General features: G+C 39.7%; 1 protein-coding gene across 5 annotated transcripts; it reads right to left on the bottom strand.

Annotated features, from left to right (window-relative positions):
* Positions 1–5,216: 5,216 nt before the first annotated feature.
* LOC138650920 (formyl peptide receptor 2-like) lies at positions 5,217–18,943 on the bottom strand. 5 transcript variants are annotated; one of them, XM_069740799.1, is made up of 8 exons: positions 18,758–18,943; positions 15,651–15,797; positions 15,389–15,464; positions 7,243–7,415; positions 6,222–6,429; positions 5,985–6,119; positions 5,612–5,891; positions 5,217–5,450 (listed from the first exon to the last, which is right to left on the bottom strand). In XM_069740799.1, the coding sequence occupies exons 5-8, from the start codon at positions 6,422–6,424 to the stop codon at positions 5,349–5,351; spliced, it is 720 nt and encodes a 239-aa protein (XP_069596900.1). In that variant the 5' UTR covers positions 6,425–6,429; positions 7,243–7,415; positions 15,389–15,464; positions 15,651–15,797; positions 18,758–18,943; the 3' UTR covers positions 5,217–5,348. The 5 variants fall into 5 exon arrangements, with proteins under 5 accessions (XP_069596900.1, XP_069596901.1, XP_069596902.1 ...); XM_069740800.1 differs by lacking the exon at positions 15,651–15,797; XM_069740801.1 differs by lacking the exons at positions 15,651–15,797; positions 18,758–18,943 and adding an exon at positions 12,656–12,694 and having other exon boundaries at positions 15,389–15,439.
* Positions 18,944–19,078: the final 135 nt, after the last annotated feature.

Here is a 19,078-nt window from a genome sequence, read left to right as displayed (position 1 = left end):
CTGGCACCGGCACTCCGGAGCGGAGCGTGCGGCCGCACAGCAATACATGGAGGTGCACGCTCCGCTCCGGAGTGCCGGTGCCAGAGCTTGGTTTTAACCTGCGAGACTCGGCCGTATCTCACTGTAGTGTGACTCCGGCCTAAAGGCGGTAATATCAGCGTTCGGCTTGGTATAAAAATGCATTTTCAGTAACACCATGGTCACCTGGCGAGGTTTCTCTATACCCACAATTAGGGTGCACCACCATAGCTGTAGTCAGGGTTACCTGGAAGAGACCCCTCAGATGTTTCACCTTCCCCCTGAGCTGAACCCCTAGTTACACCTTCGGCTACTTTCACACTAGCGTTAACTGCAATACGTCGCAATGCGTCGTTTATGGGAAAAGACGCATCCTGCAAAGTTGTTTGCAGGATGCGTTTTTGCCCCATAGATTAACATTAGCGATGCATTGCCACACGTCGCAACCGTCGTGCGACAGTTGCACAGTGTTGTGGCGGACCGTCGGGAGCAAAAAACGCTACATGTAACGTTTTTTGCTGCCGACGGACCGCTTTTTCCGACCGCGCATGCGCGGCCGGAACTCCTCCCCCACCTCACAATGGGGCAGCGGATGCTATGAAAATCTGCATCCGTTGCACCCGTTGTGCGGCGCAAACAACGCTAGCGTCGGTAACCTCGGCCCGACGTGCCGAACCCGACGCTAGTGTGAAAGTAGCCTTAGGGAGACAGTATTCCATTTCAATAGACCTTTTGTACACTTTATTTTCACTGGATGAATTATCACAGAAGACAAAAGTCATAAAACACAAAAGCCCCGGCTTTGGCCAATCGCCAACTAAACAGAATCAGTCTCTATTTGATTAGACAAGACGGAGTAAATCCCACCCAAGTCCATAAAGAAAAAAAAATAGTTATAGAAAGCATACGACAGGTTAGGAGTGGTGTCCTCTTGGAGCGATATTCACCAATGTGTCTGTACAAAAAGTAACGTAGTCACCGGTCTGAGCTGAGCACGTCCAGGAAACGCCAAAAATAATAAATCCCCTATTAACACACTAAATATTAAAGCGAATAAAAAAAAAATAAAATATGAAAAAATAAAAATGAAAATAAATGAATGCATGTAACAATGTCCAGGACTGTATCATAAATGATGTGAGATATAAGAGAGAAGAAGCCCGAGCCACGTTGTCCTCAGTCCAGAGGGATGGTCAGATGTCAAATAAACCATGAAACAATATTACACCTGTGGCCTGGCGAATACACACACAAAAATGGTGAAAGGTTAATAAACCAAATAAACAGCCATACCTAATGGTAAGAGAGGAAAAGCTTCATCAGTGATTGGCAGTGACTCTACACATAGATGTTCCAGACATAAATACCTCATATGATCGCCAGGGTGCAGACAGCTGAACGGTCACATTAGTAAGTCCAGCTCAACAGGCACGCACATGAACCGACACCCCTTTATAGCTTCAGAAAGGTGAAGATTAGGCTTGGAGCACAAGCTGGATATGTTCAAGTCATTAACGTTCTTAAAAAATTAACCCCTTAGTCTACGTTCACACTATGAGTATGTGGTCAGAATTTAACATCAGCATTTGTAACCACAACCAGGAGTGGTTGAAAAATGCAAAAATAATGACGTGTTTCTGTTATAGTTTTTCTCTAATTTTTCCTCTTCTGACAAAAAATACATTTAACAGTAAAGGCAAAAAACACAACTCTGAGATTGTTTTTTTGGGAAACGCTTTTATAACCTGCAGTGTGCGGTAAAAATGACTCAGTACTAGGATTCTCTTCGTCAGTACGATTTAGTCAATAGCAAACTTGTCCAATATTTTTAAAACTTTAATAGTGAAAAAAAAAATCAGATTTTTTTCTTAAATATATATATTTGATTGTGTCGCCGTTTCTCGAGCCTCGTAACGTTTTGATTTTTAGTCAATGCGGCAGGGTAAGGGTTATTTTTTGTGCTGCGAGATGTCGTTTTTTTATACCATTTTGGAATTAACTTGGCATTTTGATCGCTTCTTACAACTTTTTTGTGGTTTTGCAGAGAGCAAAAAAAACTATTTTGGAGTTTTGAATTTTGTTCTGTTTGCAGTGTTTACCAATCTGGGTAATTATTATTATATTTTGATAGATCGCACTTTTCTGGATGCGTCTATTTCACTGACGTATTTTTTTTTTATTTTCTTACTTTCATTTTTATTGTTGGAATAGTAGAGTGATATGAAATGTTTTTTTAGATATTTTCTAAAACTTTTTTCACAATTTTATCCCACTTGGATCATTTTCCAGTTTTTTCAGTACACCATGTGGTAAATGGTGTCACTCAAAAGTACAACTTGTCTCACCAAAAAAAGAAGTCGCCATGGTTCCATGTGGACAGAAAAATAGCAAAAATGTTGTGACTCTTGGAAGACGTAGACAAAAAACTGAAAATGATAAAATGAAAATTTGCTGTGTCGGTAAGGGGGGAAATAACCTCTGTGATAGCATCCGAGGATGTAAATGTGGGGATTTATGCCCGGGTTCATAATGCAGACTAAATAAATCTGGATATTTTGAAAATCATCATTTCCATAATTCCAGAACTTTTTTTTTTTGGTGTTACAATGTCGAGGTTTGACCAACACTTCCTATCGGAATGGAGCAAATGTGAACAGGTGCAAACTGCTGGGACCAAAGAATACAGCAACTCAATGGGTCGGATTCATCAAGACTGGCGGTGTTCATGCCCGTCTTGATGGAGGGGTGTGCTGGACTCAGAAGCTTCCGTTTCATGAAGAGGTGCACAGCTCTTCTTGAATCTGCAGTGTCTGACAAATGGCGAGCACCTTCATGAGTTCTGCCAAAATTTTCACTCTAGTAAAGGACTGCAAAAGGTGGCTACTTTGAAGAACCTAGAATATAAGACATAATTTCAGTTGTTTCACACTTTTTTGTTAAGTATATAATTCCACATGTGTTAATTCATAGTTTTGATGCCTTCAGTGTGAATGAACAATTTTCATAGTCCTGAAAATACAAAAAAATCTTTAAATGAGAAGGTGTGTCCAAACTTTTGGTCTGTACAATATAAATATAAATATATATATATATATATATATATACATATATATACACACATATACATACATACACTGCTCAAAAAAATAAAGTGAACACTTAAACAACAGAATATAAACTCCAAGTAAATCAAACTTCTGTGAAATCAAACTGTCCATTTAGGAAGCGACACTGATTGACAATCAATTTCACATGCTGGAATAGACAACATATGGAAATTATTGTCAATTATACTCAATAAAGGAGAGGTTCTGCCTGTGAGGACCACAGACCACATCTCAGTACCAATGCTTTCTGGCTGATGTTTTGGTCACTTGAATGTTGGTTGTGCTTTCACACTCATGGTAGCATGAGACGGACTCTACAACCCACACAAGTGGCTCAGGTAGTGAAGCTCATCCAGGATGGCACATCAATGCGAGCTGGGGCAAGAAGGTTTGCCGTGTCTGTCAGCGTAGTGATGAGAGGCTGGAAGTGCTACCAGGAGTTAGGCCAGTACACCAGGAGATGTGGAGGAGGCCGTAGGAGGGCAACCACCCAGCAGCAGGACCGCTACCTCAGCCTTTGTGCAAGCAGCAACAGATGAAGCACTGCCAGAGCCCTGCACAATGACCTCCAGCAGGCCACAAATGTGCATATGTCTGCACAAATGGTTAGAAATCGACTCCATGAGGATGGTCTGAGTGCCCGACGTCCAAAGATGGGGTTAGTGCTCACAGCCCAACACCGTGCAGGACGCTTGGCATTTGCCTCAGAACACCAGGATTGGCAAATTCGCCACTGGCACCCTGTGCTCTTCACAGATGAAAGCAGGTTCACACTGAGCACATGTGACAGACGTGACAGAATCTGGAGACGTCATGGAGAGCGATCTGCTGCCTGCAACATCCTTCAGCATGACCGGTTTGGCAGTGGGTCAGTAATGGTGTGGGGTGGCATTTCTTGAAGGGCTGCACAGCCCTCCATGTGCTCACCAGAGGTAGCCTGACTGCCATTAGGTACAGAGAAGAGATCCTCAGGCCCCTTGTGAGACCATATGCTGGTGCGGTTGGCCCTGGGTTCCTCCTTATGTGGGACAATGCCAGACCTCAAGGGACTGGACTGTGTCAGCAGTTCCTGCAAGATGAAGGCATTGAAGATATGGACAGGCCCGCCCGTTGCCCAGAACTGAATCCCGTTGAATACATCTGGGACATCAAATCTCGCACCATCCACCAACGTCACCATGCACCACAAGGCCAGGACTTAGCAGATGCTTTAGTCCAGGTCTGAGAAGAGATCCCTCAGGATACCATCCGCCGCCTCATCAAGAGCATGCCCAGGCGTTGTATAGAGATCAGGTACGTGGAGGCCACATACACTACTGAGCATCATATCCTTGTCTTGAGACATTTACACTAAAGTTGGATCAGCCTGTAACTTCATTTTCCACCATGATTTTGAGCATCATTCCAACTCCAGACCTCGGTGGGATATTAGTTGCGATTTATTTTGATCATTTTTAGATTTTATTGTTCTCAACACATTCCACTATGTAATGAATAGAGATTTACAACTGGAATATTTCTTTGTGATATCTAGGATGTGGGATTTTAGTGTTCGCTTTATTTTTTTGAGCAGTGTATATATTTATTTAATACCTTAAATGGTGGGAAAGGAGGGTGATTTGAACTTTTATATTTTTATTTTTTTCATATTTTGTAAAACATTTTCTTTTCCTTTTCACTGTTGGTGAACATGAAAAAAAGCCCAAAAAATCCCTTTAATAATAACCCATTAAAATAGGGATATACCCAACAGAGACACAAACATTAAAGAAAATATAGGAAATACTAACAACACCCTAGTGATGTACCTAATCTATATCATTGCCTATCAGCGGAGGTTGGTACCCTACTTCCTATACCAGTGGCGCCCCCGCTCCTCGGCGGCTGTCCCTAGTGTATCTATTCCACGATAGGTACAAAGAAAAAAGGTAAATAAAACAGATGAATAGATAGGTACTAACATTCCCATACCACAGAAAATAGGTGTCCTCCTCCCACCTCTTACATATCAACCTTGTGGGAATCTTATAGTTTGAGATGTTCCCAGGTCCATTGCTTATAAAATTTAAAATATAATCACAGAGTTGCAGATTCATCTCCAGCTCTTTATTGCATGGAAAAGATTTACATTTTTACAAAAAATAAATTTAAAAAAGTGCAAATATATTTTTTTAATACATTTTACAGTCTCTGCATTCTGCATCCACCAGCTTCTGTCAGGATCTAAAACCACGGCCGATGATTCGAGGTGGGGTCGTTAAAAAGACGAACCCTCCATGCTGGATACCAGAGCGGAGCCCATGTTCTAAAAAGAACAGGAGAGGCCTGAAAATACAAGGAGACAGAGGGTTAATTCAAGAAAATTGTAATTATCCTGCGCCTAAGTGCCAAAGTAATTATCCCAAACTCCATGTTTTATCATCATGTACCTTTACTGTGTTGATGTCCTAAAACCCAAGTATCATTGAATGTTAAGGATTTCTTACTTGATCTGGTCCTGTGTTCCTCTGTATTTGCTCCACCGGAGGACTGGGATCTTCATCAATTCCACTATCATCATCTTCACTGAATGTTGGAGATGATGATGATGATGATGATGATGATAAGGTCCATGCTTCTCCAATGTCCTCAGGGACTTGTATGGCGAAGTCAACCATAGACGAAGAGGAAGGTTGTTCTTGATCCTCTTCTATGGAAACCTCTTCACCTCGAGGGGCTCTTGGATCGAAGCTGGCCACAGTGTAGGGGGAATTTTCTTCCCCTAACCTATCCAAAGATGAATCAATAAGAAATCATTATTAGTCATGGGAATTATTGGCACCAAATCTACTGAATATCATATACAGTGCGACTACTCACCGGCAAGATACCTCAAAGGGATCAATCCACAAGGTAAATTCCTTGGGCAGGGCAAGGTCTCGAAATCCTATATGTGTAAGGGCACAAGCCTCTAGAATGCTGTCATCTCGGTATTGAGTGTTGACTCTGATACATCTAAAAGACAAAAATGAGACATTAGAGATGAGATGCCGTTAGTACAACATTGGAAACTTCGAGTGTCTGCAAGACCAATATGGAAATGATCTAGAAACGTACCTATAGGCTTGTCCTTTGATTGGGTTCTCCGGATACCAGTGCCCAGTGAATCTCCTACACAGAACTGTGGCCAAGGTTTCCCCAAATGTTTTATATGTGGTGGAATCCAATATTTCTAATCTGTTGCCCACAGATTTCACATAGTCCACTCCGGCCAACAGTTCTGGTCTCATGGACACTGGAATTAAATTATTTGCAGCCATTTTATCTGAGAATAAAAAAAGAGAAAAGTTACTTTTATAGATTTGTGTAAAATATCCGTATTTTTCATATTCTTAAAAGGTGGAGGTGTCAGACATAGAACTGGAATAAAACTGTTATTCAATAGATTAAATAAGAAATCAGACAAACAGATTTAATTTCTATAAAGACACAAGAAATAAAAGTTAAAAAGTAAGAAACATGACTGTTGTAAGAAAAAAACGAAAACCTAAAAAATATATAAAATTGCATTTCTACATCGCCAGGTCACCACAACTGGATTTTTTTCCCATTTTTCTGTATATTGTTTGGTAAATTGAATGGTGCTCTAAAATAAAACAATTCAGCCCATATAAAAAAAAACAATAACCCGTACTGCAAAAATCAAAAGGGCAAAACTGAAAATTGAACTTAACAGGAAGGGTTATAATAAAAATGTAAAAAAGAAGTCAAAAGGCTACAAGGGGCATAAAAAATAGTGGGAGGCCGACCCTGGACTTGTATCAAAGGCTTCAAGTTCTTTATTCTAATATGATTATAAAAGAGATAAAGTTGTAGAAAAAGTGCAAAAATGAAGAGTGAAGGAAGAATCTGAGTGGAAGAGAGTTTACAAGAGTTATTAGAGGTGAGGGGCGTCTGACTCCATGAGCCTCATATAGAAAAAGGGTCTCAGGAAAAACCATTGATGCCCCCAGCAACCGATCTACTCCTGTAACACAATACACCGGTGAGATCAGTTCTCGGGGCCGTCCGTCCAGGAGACATTTCTATATCTGAGGCATTTACAGAACTATTGTCCATATGGTCACTGGGCACTTACCTCACAGGTGATGGAGGAGAAGGAGCTGAGGGAAAGCAGAAGAGTCCAGAAGGGTCTTCACCGGAGAGTGTGTGAGGGCAGAGAGGAGGCCCTGCTTTATACCAGGGTAGACTGGGAGGGGTCACCTGGTTCCCACCATTGTCTCCAACATTACAGGGGTCAGGGGTGGGAATCTGATTACAGAGCACAAGGAATTAGTTACCAAACATCAGAGAAGAAAAGGAACAAAACAATCACTTCCCTCCGCCAAATTTTTTTTATCTATATATGATATATATTTATACATATCTCGTATCTACCTCTTTATTTAATCTATAGTATTATGTAATTCATATTTCAATAGTTTATTGTATTTCTATTTGCCTGTAACTGACTGTAATATATCTCATATTCATCATTCTATGTCGCTTCAAAAATGTTTTAAAATATCTTTTAATATTTTCCAACTTATCTATATGTTAATGTATTTATATCATATTTATCTTTATCAGCTTACAAAGATGATTATCTATCTATTATCTATTATCTATCTCTATCTATCTATCCATCTATCTATCTATCTATTATCTGTGTATTATCTATCTATCATCTATCTATTATCTATCTATCTATTATCTATCTATTATCTATCTATCTATCTATTATCTATCTATCTATCATCTATCTATTATCTATCTATCTATCTATCTATCTATCTATCTATCATCTATCTATCTATTATCTATCTATCTATTATCTATCTATCTATTATCTATCTATTATCTATCTATCTATTATCTATCTATTATCTATCTATCATCTATCTATTATCTATCTATTATCTATCTATCTATTATCTATCTATCTATCTATCTATCTATCTATCTATTATCTATCTATTTATCTATTATCTATCTATCTATTATCTATCTATCTATTATCTATCTATCTATCTATCTATCTAGCCATCTATTATCTATCTATCTATCTATCTATCTATCTATCTATCTATCTATCTATCTATCTATCTATTATCTATCTATCTATTATCTATCTATTATCTATCTATCTATCTATTATCTATCTATCTATCTATTATCTATCTATTATCTATCTATCTATCTATTATCTATCTATTATCTATCTATCTATCTATCTATCTATTTTCTATCTATCATCTATCTATTATTTATGGCTTGAGAAAGGCAGAGAAATCTGCCAAAACTTTGCTGTTAATGGATCAGTAAAGCCATGGTTTTTTTACTTTTATTTTTTGGAGTTCTGCCAGTTTTTTTTATCATTTTCAATTTTGTAGATTTGGACGTTACCTTAACAGGTCTTATTGCACCCGACTTCTTTTGGTAGTTCTGCCAAATTTTCTTTAATTATCTATTATCTATTGATCTACCTAACTATTATCTATCTATTATCTATCTATTTTCTATTTATTTTATGTTCATATATTACCTATTATCTATTTATCTATTTTCTATGTATTATCTATCTATTATCTATATATTATCTGTGTGTTATCCATGTATCTATTATATATCTTTCGATTATCTATTATCTATTTTCTGTTATCTATTATTTTTTAACTACTATCTATCATCTATCTCATATCTATCTGCCTATTAGCTATATATATATACATTATCTATCTATTATCTATCTATTATCTGTCTATCTATCATCTATTTGTCTATCTTTTATCTATTTGTTTATCTGCTTATATCAGGTAGTAATAAAAACTAAAATACTTTCTAATTTACACACAATAGACTCTACTGAGGTCTCACCCCTCCTTGTAATCCCATTACTTGCTGGTCCAGACTCATTATCATCTCCATAGGGGATGATGGCAGAGAATCTCCCACCACTGCCAACAGCTCAGCATGAAAACATGGGGTCCCACCAAGACCACTGTGCACCGGGCTCTTCATATGTAGATGGCATTCACCCGAAGAACAATCACATGGAAAGTGTGATAGATACAGAGATGTGTAAGGAGAATGGCGCAATATTGTCACCACTGCTCCTGCACAAAGACTTGCAAAGTGACAGTATACAAGGAGGAGTGCGACCGTCTAGGTATAAAATGTGCTGGATATGGATGTAGTGTATAAAAATCACATTATGGAATATATTCTATGTATCAACAAGTATCATGTGAATTTTCACAAAAATAAAATGTCCAACAGTGAAAAGGCAACACCCCCAAAAGAAAAGTTGTGGATTTTTCTAAATGACAAGACGGAGACATGTTACTTATCTGCAAATGATGGAAAAATAATAAACAACATGTTCAAAACTTCTCTATTTATTCTATACAGAATATCAGTGACGAGTGCAGAAACCCGGCACTTGCAGCCTCTTCTTCTATGAATGGGGCCATTAATGATCTGAATGTTCTTCTCCGAACGCTCTTGGGCAAATCTTTAAGATCTATTACTGACAGCTCTTGTGAAATTGCCGACCAATGGGAGACAAGTCCGGAGACACTGCAGCCATGGCAGCACGTTTAGGCCACGCGTGATGCTCACAGTAACATGTGGCCTTGCGTTATGGTAGAAAAAGGCTTCTTGAACACTTTGGAGAAATGGTCATAGCACTTGATCCATCAATTACACAATCTTACGCTGACCTGATGGTTTATTTTGAATAACGACCAACCACACATTATCCCGCCCTGATCCATCATCCTGAGAGTGGGACCAGTGAGGAGAGATAAATTCACATCAATAGTATCTTGCCTGTAGGAGAATGTTCCCTGCTCAATCTCACTTTTAATAATTGAACATGTGTGGAGACAGAGGCCGAACTAAAGAAGATCTGTCACCATATTGTACAATGCTAGAGATGACCAAATGTGTTGCAGTGGATTTGGACTCTACTGGAATTATACTAACGTCGGCCTTCACCAAAATGCAGATTCTTTAGTAATTATCTTCTGTGCAGATTCAGCAAATTGGCGGCACCAGGATGTAAATTTTCTTAACCGTAAAGGTGAATATCAAAATAAAAAAATAAAAGAATATCCATGGAAAATACGCCCGTTTCGAAAAAAAACAAATCTTGCCTGAGTCGGAGATTTCTAGACAAGAATATTTTAGACATTTCGGTGATGTTATACTTATTAAGAAAATTCATGTAAGTAAGAATGTTTAATTCTATCTTAGTTCTTACATTAAAATAAGCATTCTGTAAGTCATGTGACACCGAGAATATTTCAGGTGATCCAAATTCGTCACAAAATTATTGGCAAAATACAAACACAGTAAAATCACAGTAAGAGGCGCTGTCGTTAAAGTTGATTTTTTTCCAATTTTTTTTAATAAACTCTGTGATTATCATAAAATGTTTATTCTCAGAGGAATTGTCTAATAATATTACTGCTCCAGAATTCCAGGCCAAAAGTTATCTCCTCTTTATTTTGTTTCACATATGTGTATACTGCGAGAATATAAAAAAGTTGTAAAAGTCAAGAACGTTTCTAAATTGACAAATTTGAAAATGTTCGGAAAAGCTGGTCCAGTCTCGAAAGTGATTTTTAAAAGTAGTGAAAATATTGGTGTAAATTTCTGAGGACTTGATCTCCTTTATTTAAAGTATGGAAAAGAAAAACTTGGAAAAAAGTAAAAGCGAAAGACTCACTTACAGATCAGATATAAAACAAGATGGGGCTGCCTTTCTTGCCCTCTCGACCATTAGTTTTATTTGCCATTTCCTATTAATCAGGATGGGCACCGATCTGTTATGGTCCAAGTCCTGACCACCACTGTACAAGGTGAGATAATCGGTAAGATGCTGTAGCTCAGTGTTCCCCAATTCCGATCCTCAAGAGCCACCAAAAGGTCGTGTTTTTAGGATTTCCTTAGTATGGCCCAGGTGATGGAATTGTTGCCTGTCTAGATTGTGGAGTTCTCACCTGGGCATTACTAAGGAAATCCTGAAAACATGACCCGTTGGTGGCTCTTGAGGACCGAACTTGGGGAACACTCCATAGCTGTTGTGCATAATGAGAAATCCCATGTGGCCATAGAAAAAAAAAATAGCTTGTTCTTTGATGCTTCGGCAGTGTGGAAAATGGGACGGGAAAAGTTGGCCTTTTTCTATTTTATTTTATTTTGTAAACAGTGAATCTAATCTTAAAGTGTTTGGCAAACTGCAAATTTGAGGAAATTTTACTCAAACTTGATCCTCTACAGATCGATCCGTTCATCTCTAATCACCACAATTGTAAAGACTTGCAGAATCATACGGCCAAGGCAGTTTTATTCCTCAGTGAATGACGTACAAGGCCCCCAAAAACAGTCGGAATTGCAATTTTTGGGCGTTTTTTAAAAAAAATCAGTCTCTTATTAGTTTGTGTGTAAAGGAACATAAAATGTTATTGCTCCAAGAATAAGGCGAGAAAGAAAAGAGAGTGGAAAAAATAAAAAATGGACAAGTCTGCAAGGGCTAAGAGCTTTCAGATACAGTAGATAACACGAATATATTTTACACATCGGTTGAGCAAGTATTTCATATATTATTTTGTTGCCTGTCTGGAATATTAGGATGGTCACCTAAGGCTCTTTCGAGTCTGGAGGGGATGGATCTGAAGAAACCTTGTTGGAAATCTCGTACCATGAAAGCATAAATGATTGGATTGATGCAACTATTGAGGTAAGCCAGCATGGTAATAATAGTGTGTACAATATTGACTAGAAGGCTATATTCATAATATCTAGATATTAGTGGCCACATGTAATATGGAAACCAGCAGACGAAGAAACACAATATAACAGCAGTGATGATCCTGGAGGATCTCTGAGATCTTTGTGATCTCTTACTTTTTCTAAGTTTGTAGAAAATGGTGACATAAGTGGTGATGATGATCACAAAAGGGATGGAAAACATAATAACTAATCTGATCAGCTGAATGTTCAGATATATCTCAGGGTTGTAAGGATGTGCATAATAATAATTTACGCACCATTCTCCTACATCACCTACATGGTATCTATATACGTTATATACTAAACCTGATAATATTAAGCTCAAGACCCAAATGATGGCTGCAATGATTCTCACCAGTTTAGAAGTTCTGTGAACTTTAGCCCATAATGGCCACATGACGGAGACCCAGCGGTCAATACTCATGGCCGTCAGGAGGAGAACACTGGCGCTCATGTTTACAGTAAACAGAAACATGTTCAATATGCAATATGCAAAATCTAAGTCATATGAGAAAACTGCAGCCCACTCAGCAATTCGCAGAGGAAGAGAGGCACAGCACAGGAAGTCCGCGATGGCCAGGTTGAGGAACCACACGGCACTGATTGTGTTCTTCATCCTGAATCCAGCAATCCAGATGACTAATCCATTACCGATGATCCCGAGAGCAAAAACAATACTGTATAATGTAATTGCAATTGTCTGTAAAACGTACACATGATAATGAAGCTCCTTTAAGTATTCGTCCAATGACCTGAGAAGACAGGGTAAGGTAGACATGGGAAATTAAGAATTTGTAGTTCCTTAAAGGGAATCTGTCACCCCAAAATTCGCCTATAAGCTAAGGCCACCGGCATCAGGGGCTTATCTACAGTATTCTGTAATGCTGTAGATAAGCCCACGATGTAACCTGAAAGAGTAGAAAAACAAGTTAGATTATACTCATGCAGGGACAGTCCCGATGCAGTCCGATGGGCGTCATGGTCTGGGTCCAGCTCCCATCTTCATACGATGATGTCCTCTTTTCTTCCTGCCACGGCTCCTGTGCAGGTGTACTTTATCTACCCTGTTGAGGGCAGAGCAAAGTACTGCAGTATGCAGGTGCCGGGAAAAGGTCAGAGAGGCCCGGCGCCTGCGCACTGCAGTACTTTGCTCTGCCCTCAACAGGGCACATAAAGTACACCTGAGCAGGAGCCAGGGCAAGAAGCAAAGAAGAGGACATCATCCTATGAAGATTGGAGGCGCCAGACCCGGACCGTGATGCCCATCGGACCGGACCGCATCGAGACCGCCCCTGGGTGACTATAATCTAACTTGTTTTTCTTCTCTTTCAGGTTACATCGGGGGCTTATCTACAGCATTACAGAATGATGTAGATAAGCACCTGATGCCGGTGGCCTTAGCTTATAGGCGAATTTTGGGGTGACAGATTCCCTTTAAATGTCTACCTAGTTTACAGGGGCTAACATCCACGTGTGGTCACACTATGGAGCTATAAGTTATACCACCATATACCTCACATTCTAGAACAGGACACATTGATCATTTTGGCTTTATTTGCCCCGAAAGACCCTAGGAACCTTAGGGTGTTACCGCACCCTTCTAGTGTCCAAGCTACACCCTACCAATTCCAAGTGATGGCCGAACACAAGCTGTTGCCACCAGAACTGCAGTAATGTGAATAAGCTCATAGAAAGGTATTGTACTTGTATATGTGGCTCGGCCCAGTAGTGTTTTTTTTTAAAATTATTTTAGGATATCCTTTTCCTTTTGAAAACTTTAGTTTATTTCATGGACTTCAGGCTATGATGAGCAATTATGCTACGGGGGATTATTTAGAAATTTTTGTTTTTTTTCAAGGGGTTTTTTATTGGTAGAAATATAGGTCAAGCTCACCATAGTAGACAGCCTTAGGTGTTTGGAGCATAGGAAATGTTGTATCAAGGGGTAGAGCAATCACAAAACAGGAGAAAATCCAGCTCAACCAACTTGAGAACAAACTTCTTTCTTTATTCACTAAAAGTGCTCAGTGGAGGATAAAAAAGAATCAGCGATCTAAGTTACATGAAATGCGACATCGACGCGTTTCAGGTGACTGCGCACCATTAATCATGATGAAGAAAGAAGTTTGGTCTCAAGTTCGTTGAGCTCATTTTTCTTCTGTTTTTTATTGGTGCCAAGGGCAGCATTACTATGAACAGAACCCTGTTTATGGGGTGAAACTGCTGTTCATATGAGCTTATAACCAGAAACACAAAACTTATACTTAGAGATATGTCCAACTTCCGCCAAATTTAAAGTACTCTAACTTCTTTTAAGAGAACCTGTCAGTTGATTCATGTGACACAAACAGCGGGCAGCATAAATCATAGCCTGGCTTTATGATGGAAGCTAAGTATAATGTTTCTTTAAAACTCCCTGGCATTTCAGAGAAAGTATAGTTACAAGATTAGAGGCAGAGACAAGACTAGTCCGGTGCTTACCCCGGTCGTATTTTCCCAGTGCAGCTCACTTACAGGACTTTCCCATTGGTTTTAGTTAGAGTTGAACAAATGTTTAAAAATTCGCTTCCGATTACAATAGGCAGCAAATATTGTTTTTGCTGTATTTGCCGAACACAGCCGAACATCATTGGAGTCAATGGGAGTAGAAATGATCGAATATGTTCGGAATCGATCATCAAAGATAAATTCGGTACAGATAGCATACCAATATGGCAAATTCAGATTTGGCGTCCGATTCTGAACATATTCACTCAACTCTAGTTTTAACCAGACAAGTCCTGGAAAAGAGAACATCTAAAGCACCTTAGTAAGGACTAGTGATGAGCGAGTGTGCTCGTTACTCGAGTTTTCCGAGCATGCTTGGCTGTTCTCCGAGAATCTTGGGTGTGCACGTAGATTATGTTTGTGTCCCAAAGCTGCATGATTTGCGGCTGTTAGACAACCTGAACACATGCGGGGATTGCCTGTTTGTTAGGGAATCCCCACATGTATTCAGGTTGTCTAGCAGCAGCAAAACATGCAGCTGCGGGGACTCAAACATAATCTATGAGCACGCCCAAGATACTCGGAGGACACCTGAGCATACTCAGAAAACTCGAGTAACGAGCACACTCGCTCATCACTAGTAAGGACATATCCAGATGTGACAGACTATTTGGCTGTGGATCTTGCAGATCTGGGCATGTCTGCTGGTCTCTATAGAATCTTTAACTAAAATAAATACCAATAAATATAAAATACCCGGTGCGTTGTGGCTCTGTTTTCTTTATAAATTAATGAATGCAGTGAGAAAGTCTCTGTCCGGCTCTGGTCAAATCTATGTTATTATACAGGAGCCACAATGCAGAGCCGAACGCTCTGCACCACGGACACCACTGACACCTGATGGGCCACTGATATGTTGTGAGGCTTGATGAAATAAAGAATTAGGAATTTAAACTTACCAGCCATAATTCAGAGTTATATTAGATGTTGTCAGATTATCATCCTCATTGTCCATTGTGAGTATTCACCTACAAACTAAATAAATAATAATTAAATTAATAACATTTTTATTGGTAATAACACACCAGACTTTTATGTAACTATAGTTTCTGTACAGAAGCCATGTCATTTTATTAAAAAAATTATCTCAACCATTTTTTATTTTCCAGACTCCTCTCTTATCAACAGTAATGTGTGTAGAGAGAGTATTATAAATCTTACCAGTCTCCGCCTTTTGCTGGTTCCATCCTTCCTAGTCTTGTTCTGAGTCTTAAGTAGTAGTGACACTGAAAAAGTGGCCTCTAGATCACACAGGAGACGCCGAGTGAGTCGGCAGGTCATAACTGATTACAGTAGACTGGAGCAGCGCTGGAAACGGCAGAAGATTGTAAATTGGTAAATATTGTAATACAGTCTCTATACACATTACTGATCACTCACACTATATAGTTCTGGGTAACTTACTGTATCCAGAAAAATTGGTGCTGGCTAGGGTTGAGCGAGTATGCTCGTTACTCGAGATGTCCGAGCATGCTCGGGTGTTCTCCGAGTATTTTGGGCATGCTCGGAGATTTAGTTTGTGTCGACGCAACTGCATGGTTTACGGCTGCTAGACAGCCTGAATACATGTGGGGATTTCCTAACAAGCAGACAATTCCCACATGTATTCAGGCTGTCTAGCAGCCACAAATCAGGCTGTGTTAACACAAACTAAAGGTACCGTCACACATAACGATTTCTTTAACGATATCGTTGCTTTTTGTGACGTAACTGACTGTGAGCACCGGCTGTAAAGCACAGCGGTGACGTCACCGCTGTGCTCTGCTTTACGGCCGGCCCTCACAGTCAGTGCGGGAAGCTGATGGCAGGGGACTTGACAGACACCGGAATGTGAGTACTGTTTTTTTTTTTTTAATTTACAATGGTAACCAGGGTAAACATCGGGTTACTAAGCGTGGCCCTGCGCTTAGTAACCCGATGTTTACCCTGGTTACCTGAGGACTTCGGCATCGTTGGTCGCTGGAGAGCTGTCCGTGTGACAGCTCTCCAGCGACCACACAACGACTTACCAATGATCACGGCCAGGTCGTATCGCTGGTCGTGATCGTTGGTAAATCGTTAAGTGTAACGGTACCTTAAATCTCCGAGCACGCTGAAATACTTGGAGAACACCCGAGCATACTCGGAAAACCCGAGTAACGAGCATACTCGCTCATCACTATTGCTGGTCAAAGTATGTATAATGTATAAAATAGTTATCTAATATATAATTGCCTAGAATACTACTTCCTGCAATTTGTGCCAACTTCCGTGGCTTTGTCCGGAGCTAATGTCCGGAGCTAATGTCCGGAGCTAATGTCCGGAGCTAATGTCCGGAGATTAATTGCCTAGAATACTACTTCCTGCAATTTGTGCCAACTTCCGTGGCTTTGTCCGGAGCTAATGTCTGGAGCTAATGTCTGGAGCTAATGTGCGGAGATAATGTCCGGAGCTAATGTCCGGAGCTAATGTCCGGAGCTAATGTCCGGAGATAAGTGACGTCAACAGTGTCCAGTGTCTGATTGGTTGCCGCCTGCTGCGAGCGACCAATCAGAAACGTGCCGTACTGTGACACACTCCGCCCGCCATTTTGGTGTGATTTTTGAATTTTTACCTCACAGCAAGTTTCTACTGCGTGGAGGCGGGCCCAGTGACGTTGCTCTTCAAGCTCCTGCCGAATTTCATCAAAAAAATGATAATACCATTTACCAAAACTATATATATTTAGTTGTGAAGTGGTTCAGTGACATTTTCACACCAATTTTGAACTTTTGTTTGGTGTTTTCTCCATATACTGCCTATTATTTTTGTTCTTTCTTACTATTATTTATTAATTGTATTATTCTTACATTTGAATAAATAAAGTATATATGGATTCTAGACTCCCGATTCTTTAGAATCGGGCTGCCATCTAGTATTTTATAATTTCATATGGCAGTGTAGGGACAATTTGCCATAAATATATCTCCAAGGACAGTTGGATCTCACCGCTGATAAGAACATCATTATCTGTTTTGAATGACTTATTACAGTTATATCATCATTATCGCTCATCATAAAAGACATAACACCCAAACCCATCGGGTCAATAACATTTTGGAGATGCCTTAAGTAAAATCCGTCAGCACAATCCTTTCCCCAAACCATTTATATGGTCAGGTTCCTCTCCGAAAATAATGAAAAGACTATATACCCCGTGAGTGAGGGTATGGGCGAGGGGGGGATGATTCTTACCGATAACTTATAAAAAAAATCCCATAAGAAGGGAATTGCTGGCATAATATATTGCTGCTCTGTAAAAAACATAGTAAAATAATAAACAGTCATGAGCGCAAGTGCTCGTTATTTGAGTTTGCCTATGGTGCTCGAGTACGCACCGAGTATCACGTGTTCCCGAGTGACATGTTCGCATCCTCATGGCCTCATATGGCTGCTTTACAGCCACAAAACATGCTGGGATTGCCTGATGCACACAGACAATCCCTCATGTTTTGTGGATTTCTATCATGTGATGCATTGGAAAGCAGGAAAACATTTCAAGCGTCACGTTTTGATCCCATCAGCTTTGATAAAGATCACTGATGTGTTCGAAATGCACCGTTTGTTGATGCCTGCTGTTCTACTTTTCCCGGAGCACTTTATATGCTTTTTTTAACAAGATTCCAATTAAGAATATATAGAATTTTTATCAAAGGAACATTATCCCTTTTTTTCCCATTGATTATGTCTAACCAGGACCGGGTTCCGAGCACCTTCTTTCAATTTTGGTCAGCTGGCTTTTTCGATTTGTTTTCACCAGTTAAGGATGCACAAGAATAGTAACTGGCGCATGAGAGCTGTTGGGATTTTGGTTTTGGTTTGTACTGGAACCCAAGGGGGAGTTGAGCAAAACTCCTAAAATTTGTATCCAGTTGAATTGGCTCAATCCAGGGGGGAAGGGATTCGATTTGCATTGAATACATTTGGTGTGAATCAAATTTGCCTGTAAGTGGGTTAAGAAAAATTGATAAAATATTCTCACCTCTCCTACGTCCTTCTAATATCTGTAATTCCTGAAATTCTAATACTTAAAGAGGTTGATCACGATAAGAAAAAATTACTCTCTTCCTAAAACAGTGCCCCATCTGTCCACAGGTTTGTTTGTTGTGTTGCACCTCTGCCCTGTCAACATTGATAACGCTGTGCTACATGGACAACCCATGGACAGATGTGCTCTATCGGGAAGGAAACAGCCATGTTTACGGACAATCCCTTTCATAATCCAAATTTTAAGAAGAGTGATATCTTACCTGTTACTTCTGAAGAGATGGTGTAGAGTGTTCTCCGTCTCCTCCACGGCTGAGAATATTTGCAGTATAATATTGGTTGCTCGGTTATAAGTCTCTGATCGGAGTGTGTCACATGGCGGTGCATCGTTATCTGAGTTGGCATGACATTGTGTGATTAGATTATCAGATACTGAAGCGGTTTTAGCCCTTGATATAATAAAACTAGATTGTGGCCCGATTCTAACGCATCGGGTATTCTAGAATATGCATGTCCCCGTAGTATATGGACAATGATGATTCCAGAATTCACGGCAGACTGTGCCCGTCGCTGATTGGTCAAGG

The sequence above is a fragment of the Ranitomeya imitator genome, chromosome 10 (genome assembly GCF_032444005.1).
Source record: "Ranitomeya imitator isolate aRanImi1 chromosome 10, aRanImi1.pri, whole genome shotgun sequence".
In the NCBI taxonomy this organism is placed as follows: Eukaryota; Metazoa; Chordata; class Amphibia; order Anura; family Dendrobatidae; genus Ranitomeya; species Ranitomeya imitator.
Note: the sequence above shows the minus strand (reverse complement) of the source record. Positions and strands in the feature narration are given on the sequence as shown.